The sequence below is a fragment of the Geospiza fortis genome, unplaced genomic scaffold (genome assembly GCF_000277835.1).
Source record: "Geospiza fortis unplaced genomic scaffold, GeoFor_1.0 scaffold162, whole genome shotgun sequence".
In the NCBI taxonomy this organism is placed as follows: Eukaryota; Metazoa; Chordata; class Aves; order Passeriformes; family Thraupidae; genus Geospiza; species Geospiza fortis.
Window position 1 is genome coordinate 212,641 of NW_005054316.1, and position 10,905 is coordinate 223,545.

The following is a 10,905-nucleotide window of genomic DNA, read 5'->3' on the forward strand; positions in this document are numbered from 1 at the left end:
CGCGGAGCGTGGCTGGGCTCAGGAGCGCCCAGGTGTGCAGGGAGCAGGACACAGGAGCCGCTCCTTCCCTCGCGGTGCTCAGCACGAACAGGCCCTGGAGAGCCAGCAGCCTCTTCTGCTGCAGTGCCCGGCTCTGTGCCCTGCCCCGCTGCCCCCGTACGGCGAGCCCCGGCCCCATCGCCAGCCCCAGCAGCAGCGCCCTGTGCCCAGCCAGGCCCCGGGGCAGCCCTCGCAGCTGGAGGGCAGCAATGGAACGGGATTATTCCAGAACGCCCATGCCTACCCCAGTGCCTCTTACAGGGACTACTGGCACACCCCAGCTGCAAGGCCACCCTCTGCCCAGCAAAGAAACATACACAGGGAGCTGTGCTCCCCTTATCCCTACAGTGGGATGAGCCAGGTGATGACTTTGTACCCCAGTATCCAGGAAAAGGGCACTGGAGCACCTCCCCTATGAAGACAGACTCAGGAAGTTGGGGCTGTTCAGCCTGGAGAAGAGAAGTTTGCATGGAGACCTCATAGAAACCTTCCAGTATCTGAAGAGAGCCTACAAGGAAGCCAGAGAGGGACTCTTAATCAGGAACTCCAGTGACAGTACACAGGGGCATGGCTTCAAACTGAGACAGGGTAGGTTTAGATTAGATTTTAGGATGAAATTCTTAATTGGGTGGGTGGTGAGACACTAGAACAGGTTGCTCAGAGAAGTTGTGGATGCCCCATCCCTGGAAGTGTTTAGGGCCAGGTTGGATGGGGCTCTGAACAATCTGGCCTGGTGAAAGGTGAAAGGTGTCCCTGCCCATGGCAGCAGGGATGTTGGAACTGCATGAGCTTTTATGTCCCTTCCAAGTCAAACAATTCTGTTATTCTATGATATTGCCTGCTGGACTTTAATGATTGAAAGACACAAAACTTGTGAAAGCTCCAGAGCAAACCATTCCCTATCAGCACAAGTCCCAGGGCAAGAAGATGCTGAGGCTTAACTAACTGAGGCTTATTCTGAATCTTAACTGTTTTTAGAGGGTGTTATGGCAAGGATTACAGCTGCTCCAGGAATACAAGTATAAGCATCAAGTCAAGGCAAAGGCTGTCACCCACAGCAGTGGGATTGCATTCCACCTCCCCTGAAAGAGAACAGGAGGACTCAGGGTTACTGGGCTGCCAGCATTTGAACCTCACTGGTGCCCGGACTGAGCATGGCACAGATTTTCAGTAATGCCCTGAAACACTAGATGTGATTTTAGAGTCCAGCCTATGGTTCAAATTCCATAAAAGAACTGTGCTTGCTCAGCCAGCACAGAAGGTGATTTGGCCTGCTCCCTTAGCACAGGGCTGTGCTCTCTGCTGGAAGGCAGCTCTGGGTCCCTGTCACCACCTGATTCAAGCCCAGCCCACTGCCAGGGAGCTTTCAGAGCTACATCTCGTGCTTCTGAAGCCATACTGAGAGCACACAGAACCCCCAGCAGAGGGGCTGGAGGTGCACCAGAGCACCTGAAGGAAGACACAGGTACATTTCTCAGGAAAGAGGCATACACAGGGTAAATCAAATCAGGGAAGTCATCTTCAATGTAAGTCCTGGTGTGGACTGAGGGCTTGGGGCTGGTAATTAAAAAAATCCAGAAGTCCAGATGATACTTGAGGAAAAAAAAAAAAAAAGCTTGAAAATGTCTCTTGTATTGAACAAGAAATGTATTGTTGACTTAACTATCAATTACCAAATGTGGCCCCATGATGCAATTATACAGTAAACTATGTTCTGTTAGGACATGTTTGATTTCCAGTAAGCTGTAAAGCTGCTAATCTCTGCATTATTCCACCAAATGCTTCAGGTTCAATTCAATTAGCAAGCTTGATCCTGAAGGCTTTTTGGCATTATACCAAAGTTTAAGTATGTCAATATGACATGTTTTAAAAATGTTTTAACACATTATAAAATGTGTTCTATAACATCTATAGCACTTTGTCCTCAATAATGTCTTCATTTTCTGGGTTTTACTTACGTGGTGGGGTTTTTTTGTTGTTATTTTGTTTAGTTTTTGGTTTTGTTTTCTTTTTTCCCTCAGTCCCAGTCATCTTAGAACAGATGCTTCAACATTCAGGTGGGATTTTCAAGCTCTCTGACCCTGCAGTATCTCATTTCTCTGAAGTACAGGGTTGTTAGTTCTATGCAGGAATTAAACACAGTCCTCAATGAGAAGTTGGAATTCTGTTGCTTTTGCAAAGGTAGCAGTAATTTACCCTTAGTGACATTATCACATGAATTTTTTGAAAGCTGTGATAGTTTGATCTGTTTCCCTCTGGAAACCACCAGCAGCTTTTGGTTTTTTGTTTTGTTTTGAGTTGGTTTTTTTGTTTATTTTTTTTTTTGATGAAGGTGTTTGAAGAATCTGCAGAAAATAAGTATACTGTGTCTGTTCAATTTCTTATGCCCCTGTGGCTGGCTCCAAGAAACAGCAAATTGGATTTTGGAGGTATGACTTACGTTCACAGAACATGACAGTTTTTTCCATACGTCCTATGGATTGTCAGAATAGCTTATAAATTTATCCACTACATATTACATAAGAATTAGAAATGCTAACAAACCAGAAGTTAAAACAAAACTATGGAAAAATTCTCTGTGATATGCCTCAAAAAATACTGGAGACAAAGTGTGATGCCAAGTGGAAAAATACCTTCCACCCAAACAAAGCAAGTCCCAAATGGCAGCATCCAGAAAACACACACACAGCAATGGAGCAGGATGTAAATGTGCATGTCATCATTAATTTTCATGTCTGGCATGCACGTTACATATTTCAATACACAAAGCATTTAAAAATCCATGGGAAAATTGGCACACTGCCTTTACTTGGTGCCCTTGGCTTGCTGGAGATGTGCGTGAACTTTTCTCCTTTTCCTTTGAGGATGCACAGGAATTTGGTGGTTGTTCAAAGATCTCTCAATGTTTAATTTTTTTTCCTTTTAATTTCTGTCATATTTACTGAAGAATCTTTTTGTAAAATACACAGAATGTGCACTCTGCTGAAAAAGTGTCTGAGAAAACAAATCAAACTTTGGTGCTAAACAGAACTTGATTTCTCTTGGCTCTTGTGCTCACCAGAGGGTTTTTTCTCATGGGGATTTTGTTGGAAGGGCAGCTCAGCAGCAGCAGCGCTGTGTTACTGCCTGAGGGGAACTCTGCTGCTGGCCAGGAGCCCACAGAAAGCAGGGAGTGCTTCCCTGTTCCACCACAGCACAAGCACATGGGGCTCAGGAGCTACGGCTGCAGGGCCTTTGGCACTTTCCAGAGCAGGGATTTCTATCTGCCTTTGTCAGCCCCTGGAGCAGGGAAAGGGCTGAGAACAGAAGGGAGGCGGTGGCTCTCGGACAGAGGGCTGAGAGGCTGTTGCTATTTGGTGTCTCTGCTGAGATGCATTTGAGGCCAGCTCTTGCTGCCAAGTCGCAAATGAGCCCATAAATCTTAACAGGCTCAGAAAGCCCTTGATGTTCTTTGCTTTTTGGTTGTCAAGACTCTTTTAGAAGAAGCTGGAAGCGCTGAGAGCAATCTTCCGGGAGATGGGCTGCTTTCCCAAGGGAGACTTACAGAGCTGCCAAGTTCATTTTAAGAAAAAAAGTCAGAAAAAAAAAAGCCAAAAAAAGAGAGCCAGAGAAAAAAAAATCCTCTTACTTTCTCTATACTCAGCCCTTCCCAAAAAGGCAGAAAGCCAGAGACACCCTCCCTTGCAAGGGGCTAGGGAAACTAAACACAAATATTTCACCAAGAAGTCTTGGGTCAGCCCTGCAATAGCTCCTCAGGAGAAGAAGGGAGAAGGAAGGACAGTGCTCTTTGCAGTCCTGGGCACCTCAACACACCTCCCACCACCTCTGCTAAAACACAGAACTCTCTCCTTCACAGAACATGGGTGACAAGCCTGCTAATGTGGTGAGCTGAGGTACCATAAGAATTAATGCCATGAAACAGTCTATAAAGCTGATAATCTTGCTGGGTATCAAACACTTGTATTTGCCAATTATTCTGAGAAGTTTTGATAATATTTTAACTCAGTTCCCACAAGAGCTGGCACAATTTCTAAGTAAATATTTGAACTAATCACAAAAACTAAATAAAACATGACTTCTCTCTGCCTTAAGAAATGTTGGGAAGAACAAGGCCTGTACTTCACCAAGTGTGACAGACCCTTGCACTCACTCATGGATACACAAGGCTGCTGTAGGATCTATCTCCCATGCACTGGGGGGACTGGGATGCTTTTAACTCTTGAGAAGAGTTTAATACTGCAGCACCATTAACATTATTGAGAAAGGGCTATGGCTTTCAATTGATAGCAAAGGGATTTTTTATAGTATTTTAGCCACATCCCTTCTCCACCCCCAGCTGGGCTCACAGCCTTGATGTCTTACAGCAGGCTCAGAGGAGCTCTTCAGTGAGATGTGCTGACTTTGCAAATGCAGCCCAAGGGACAGGGCAGTGGAGCAGAGCAGGGAGAGAACGCAGCCCATGTGAGGCAGTGAGCCAGAGAGCCAGGACAACCCCTGCAGGGCTGGCAGGGCTGGCAGTGCAGTCAGGAAACTGGATGATGTGCATGAATGGTGGCATCAGGATTGTTCACCAGTGTGGTTACCACCCTGCCAGCTCCTCCTCTTTCCCCGAGTCAAACTGTTTCCTCATCTTCCCTTTCTTCTCTCATCCTTGTTGGGCTCAGGATTTCCACCGCACCTACAATTCCCTAGTTTGGGCATTGAAGGGAATTGCTAACACTGCTGGTTCCATACAGAAGACAAATGGGCATCAGCACACTTGATGGCAGAAGAAAAACATAAACTAGGAGCAGGCAGCAAAATGTGGATGGCATAAAAAATGCCACACTGGACAAACAAGTAGATTTTCTCAGGAAAAGAACAAAAAGATAATTAATTACAATAATTAAATACAATTAATGAATAGTAGAGCTTGAAGAAGCAAGTACTGAATGTCACACATGGTAAGATGAACCTTGGAAAGGAACTGCTGTGCAAAGTAAGACTGAAAAAGGTGTCTGCCACCCATCTGCACACTTGCAAGACTGAGCAAAGCAGGCCCAGCTCTCCTGTGGCTCTCAGCTTGCTGAATTTAGAATCTGTAATTTAATATCTGCAGAGACTCCAAACAACTGAGAAAAGTGCTAAATAAGAAGCAGCATCAGCTGTAGTAACCAAATGAGCTACAAGACTGAACACAAAGTCAAGACAAAGATAACTTCACCATGTGGTGATTTTGTTTCCAGATTAGACATCATTTTACTACAGGAATTAAAGTTCTCCTGGCATGCTCGGGAGAAGAGCTGCACAGGGATCAGAACTGTCTACAAGGAGTAAAGAACAGCCAAGGCTCACCAAGGGGCCAGCAGGAGAAGCCCAGAGGAATGTGATGGCTTTTACCACTTGAACTGGTAAACAGCAAAATGCACTTCATTAAATAACACCACATTCTCCAGCTACAGGGAAATCTAAATCCTAAGGAGTGCCATGATGCCCCGGCAAAGGTTGCAGTCCACCCTGCCACTGCTCCAAAAGTGGTGCTAAGGAAAATTTAGCAGGGAAACAGATTTGTTATTGCCAAAATATACACAGCCATTGGCAGACAATTATATGTGTTACTCAAAACCATCATCAGAATGAGAAATACTGAGTTCTCCCCACAGGAGGTCCTATTAGGAAGAAGCTGAAGCGAATACAGAAGCTTGTAAAAATGTTATTTCCAGCAGGGAAACATTCTCGGAGAACTTCAGCATCTGCATATCCTTTTGTTCATAACGTAATGTATGACATGTGGTGGATTTGGAGCCCTGGCTTCACTTAAAGAAGCAGATGGAAGATCTTTAAATCTTTGGAGCATCTTCCCTAGGTCATATTTAAGCCTTGCAGAAGGTGAAAAAAAGTGAATACTAGTTTAAATTGAAGTAAAATAAACAATATTATGGGGAAAAGGGCAGACAATCCAATTTTCTACATCAGTAGAAAAAATAATCAAGTTAGTTATTCCTGTTATTTCTGTTCATCTTCTATGATATTGATAAGCAACTGGGGATGGTATTTGGGAGACACTGGTTTAGGTCAGCCTCTGCACTTTGCTCTTTGATGTTCCAATGTTTGAATTTGCCCGCAGCCAAATGGAAACCTGTAGGGAACGTCCGGCAGCTGACATCCCTAGACACACACCGATACCATATTTCTAGAAAACACGGTGGCCAAGTCCGCCACAAGGTGTCAATGTGGCAGCACTAGAAGCAGGATTTGCTGCTCCGAGGCCGCTTTGACACACGGCGGTGCCGTGCGCTCGGGGAAATCCCGGCAGCAGGAGGAGCCCCGGGAGCAGCAGCGGGAGCAGCGCCGGGACCCTGCTCCCCCAGGCCGAAAGAAACCAAGGGCAAGGCTCGATCTCACCGGCCGAGCCAATCCTGCTGCCTTCTATGGAGGCCCTGGGGAGCTTCTCCTAAGTTACACCGTACTGGATCCTTCCCCTGTTCCCATGTCTGTCCCTCTGTTCCTGAGGCACTCCCTCCCACTTCCATGATTGGCCCTGATCCTTGTACTGCCCCGAGACCGGGGTCAGCCCCCAGGCCCCTGGGGAGAGAGCCGGACCCTCCATGTGTGTGTGTCTGGGACCTGAACATCCCACCGCGCGGCTGAATGTAACATCTGTGGATATTATGCAAAGGCTCTTTTTGCTTCCTTACCTTGGAGTTCACTAGCCGCAGTTCGGGCTGCAGCAGCCTCCTGCGAGCTGGAATCGCGGCGCTGTTACCCCGCCACACGCGTCCAGCCTTGTCCCGCGGTTTGTGTCCAGCGGCCCTGCAGGGCTCACAGCAGCTCAGAGGGACTCCGACTCACTGCGGAGCAGTGAGAGACAAATGCACAGTAACAGGTTTCAGAAAGGGAGCATTTTACAAAATCTACCCTTCATTCCATCTCTTTACTCTCCCCTCACCTGCAGTTCAGGCTGCGCCTGCCCTGCCATCGGCGGCCCAGGATTTATCTTGGCCGGGGCCCAGGCACTGCTGCCAGGCTTTCCTTTCAGGGCAGCAGCCCTGGGAAAGTCACTCGGGGTTAAGTTTAGAGTTCCAGGTTGGCACATTCTTAACGCAAGCCAAAAATAAGTGTGAATGGGGATCAATTTTATGAATTTGCTGAGCTGCCAATTATATTTTAAAGCTGAAATCTGAAACTAGGTTTGCCAGGGGATAAGTATCACAGCCAGTCCTTAGGCAGAAATTAATTGAAAAAATACTCTGCAAGCCCAGATAGCCTCGCCTTACAAATGTTATCTCCCATGTCTTTCCAGGTGAACTTTGGACATTGGCAGTCAATCAGAACACAGGGGATTTCAACAAATTAAGTTTATTGTCTTGTATGTGTCAATCAGCAATTAGGCAGATATGCAACAAATATTCCCAGCATGCAACTGTAAGGCAGCACTGGGGGGGGGGAATGCAGGGGGAAACTTCTCCCAAAACAAACCAGCACAAGCTCCTACTGCATTCCTTTTATACCTTCTTTCCTTGCATTTCTGGGGAGTCTTGTACAGTTGCCCAAAGCCAGGCAGTTGGGTTGTGCTCCTACATCTCAACAGAACTGAAAATAAAATTCTCCACTCGCCAGGCAGAGGCTGGATGTGCAACTCAGCACTTGGAGCCTTGAGCTCACAGCCATCTGAAACCTGCCTGCAGCCTTGTTTCTAAGCTCCTTGCCAGAGGCACAAATAACCCTGTGGGTCCAGCTGTCATATCACCAGCAGAGCAGCAAAACTGGCTTGAAGGCAGGATTTCCTGATGGAGCCTGTATTTGTCCACAAGCCAGCAGATGATTCCCAATACTGTGCCATACTCCATTTCATTTATTCAGGCCTGCTTGAAATGCTGCATCTGTGGTGCCCAGCTCTTGGTTTTCAGGGTTCAATACAGTTTTGAATGCAGTTTATGCCATTTCAAGGCAGATTTACATCAGAGCCATTAGCAATGATATTGCAAAAGTTAGACATGCTTTCTAAACTCTGCCATATGTAAAATAATCTGTGAAAAACAGAAGACATCCCCATCCTTCTTGAACAACTTCTAAAGAAAATCTTCCAGAGGACACAGACAAATTTATGACATACAAAATGTATAGGTCTTAATTATAAAAATGTATTTCACATATTTTAATAATATAATTTTACTATGTATATATATATAATGTATAAACAGTATGTTACATTGTGTTGACACTGAGCTGCAATCTAAAAGGACCTACCTCAAGTGCTGTGTGCAGTTTTGGTCACCACAATATAAAAAAGACACAGAGCTATGAAAAAGCATCCAAAGAAGGGCCATGAGGATGGTGAAGGGTCTGAGAGGAAGCTGTATGAGGAGAAGCTGAGGTCATTTGGTCTGTTCAGCCTGGAGGAGACTGAGGGGAGACCTTGCTGTAATCTTTAACATCCTCACAAGGCAAAGCTGAGGGGCAGACACTCATCTCTTCACTCTTGAGACCAGGGACAGGACCTGAGAAAACAGCATGAAGCTGCATCAGGGGAGGTTTAGGTTGGCTATCAGGAAAATGTTCATCACCCAGAGGGTGCTTGGGCACTAGAACAGGCTCTCCAGGAAAGTGGCCACAGCTCCAAGCCTGACAGAATTCAAGAAGTGTTTGGACAAAGCTTTCAGGCACAAGGTGTGTCCTGTGCTGGGCCAGGAGTGGACTGGATTCTGATGTATCCCTTCCAACTCAGCATATTTATGGTTCTTAACACTGATGCTTTTGCTGGAGCATCCCCAGGGTGCTGCCATGTCCCAGCCTGGAAACACTGCCCTGCAGTACACGGCCTCTGAAGCGCAGGGCAACCTGCCCTGGGAGCAAAGGCTCCCCCAGGCTGGCCTTGACACGATTCAGAAGGAAGCAAGAGGTACCAGCTTTGCTCCTGCCTGCCTAGGGACCAAACACTCTGCACTGGGTTAAGAGAACAACAAAACCTTGCCAGCTCAGGGGTGACTCAGCAGCTCGTGTGCATTACATCAAGCCCTGCATAATCAAACACACTAGTAGGGAAGACAAGAGAAAATGAGGAAACCCTTGGTTTGGGAGCTACCTGTGGCTGTAATGTGGTATAACCCCTCACAGCATGGCAGCAGGCTTATCTCCTCCTGACTGGAAAGTGCTAAAAGGGCAGGCAAAGCAAACTCCATTGACCCAGGTAGTAGAGGCTTGTGAAAAAACATCTGGAAAAGGTCAGGAATCGTGCTGGCTCACGTTAGGGCTAAAGGACATGCAGAGAGAGCTAACTGTGCCTGTGTCCTGACAGCTGGCAGGCACCCTCTCAAAACACCACACGAAAACCAGCCAGAGGCAGCCAACATAACCTGCTGGTATGGAGCAGCTTTTGTAGCTAAACACACAACAGGAGGGCTTGGGGTGGGGAAATCCCACACAAAGCAGGTCCTGTCAAACATGAGTGACGGCTGATGCTTTAGAGGATCACACAGGAGTTGCTAACAGATGAATAATGACTGACAAAACAAGCCTCTGAGCAATCTAATTTATGCCACCTACCTCAAGCCCTCAGCCACAGCTTTTTCACTGGTCTGTTTTATTCATTGGTCTTTATAAGGTTGGGTTTAAATGCTTTTACTCTTAAAATGAAAATAAAAACAATTAGGTCATGGCAGTAACAGCAGGAGCCAATTGTGATGTGAAATGAGCTGTATTACCTTCCTGAGACTCATCTGGAGTCATAAAACCAAAATTCAGAAAAAAGTATTAATCACCGCTTGCCAACCTCTTCCTTTTGGCCACAGAAGTGAAAGGCCTTCCACACTAGGCAGGAAACAGCAGCTGTGACCAAGTGATGGGCAATGCCAAGATCAGCCATTCCCTGTCAGCCCTAAGGGTGTGCCATTCCAGTGCCAAACACAGGATTCATAGCTCATTAACAGCTCCACAGAGAATGGGAGCATCCTGGAGTGTAGCCCTGTAAACCAGTAACTAGGACACCTCCAGCTGGGGGTGATGCAATCCCTGCTCTGAAGCATTACTAATGCATTTTGTCTCAGTCTCATGAGATGAATTTCACATGTGAAATGAAAAGATACCGAGCTGAAAATGCCACATGGCAGCCCACCACCTTCTGGGCCAGTACTATGACTAATACTACTGTTTCAAAATCCAAGAGAAAAGCATGGCTGCCATGGGGTGGCAGACTGATGAACAGGTAAGATCTAGATGCTGACTCAAGCACTATGTGCAATCAAATATCAATAGGTTCAACCCTGCTACGAAATACAGGGATTGGTCCAGGAAAAGAACAGGATGAAAAGACAGGAAATTAAATGAAAGAGAATGAAAACCAACATGAGGCAATAGATCAGGAGATGGATGACACTTTTCTCTGTAACTACATAAGACATACCTTTGCATGCCACTTACCTTATGTCCACTTTGACCTTGGTTGGGCTCTCAAAGTCAGAACACAAGTTTCCAACCATGGCATCGCAGGGTACAGCCATGCCTGACAGTTGTGTTGGGAGCAAATAGTAAATAATGTCAGTAGTGAAGTATATCTCTCTCCATCACTCAACCCTACTGTTTTTTTTCAGGAAGCACTGAGAACTGGGACACATGACAGTTGCCTTGAAAAATTAAATCATGTTTCTTCAGAGCAAACTCCACACTTGCAATGTGGAGCTTGGAGGCCACGGCTGTGGGGATGGCAGAAAAGCACTTCCTGGTGAGATCCATCAGGACAGCTGTAGGGTCCATTAACAAAAGGAAATTCAGCCCCTGGCCATGCTAGCTGGCTGTTTTGTTTCATTTAGTCCAGAAGTGAAGCTCATGGGGGCAGAACGGAGGCCAGGCAGGCCAGCATTGGTTTCCTTAGGGCTTCAGAAAGTTTAA

The 10,905-nt window shown here is 46.3% G+C and overlaps 1 protein-coding gene across 1 annotated transcript in view; it reads left to right on the forward strand.

Annotated features, from left to right (window-relative positions):
• Window positions 1-457, forward strand: part of ZC3H12D (zinc finger CCCH-type containing 12D) — a 7,986-nt gene extending 7,529 nt beyond the window's left edge. The window contains 1 exon segment of the mRNA XM_031056237.1: window positions 8-457. Coding sequence (XP_030912097.1) covers window positions 8-457 — 450 coding nt within the window.
• The last annotated feature ends 10,448 nt before the right edge of the window (window positions 458-10,905 follow it).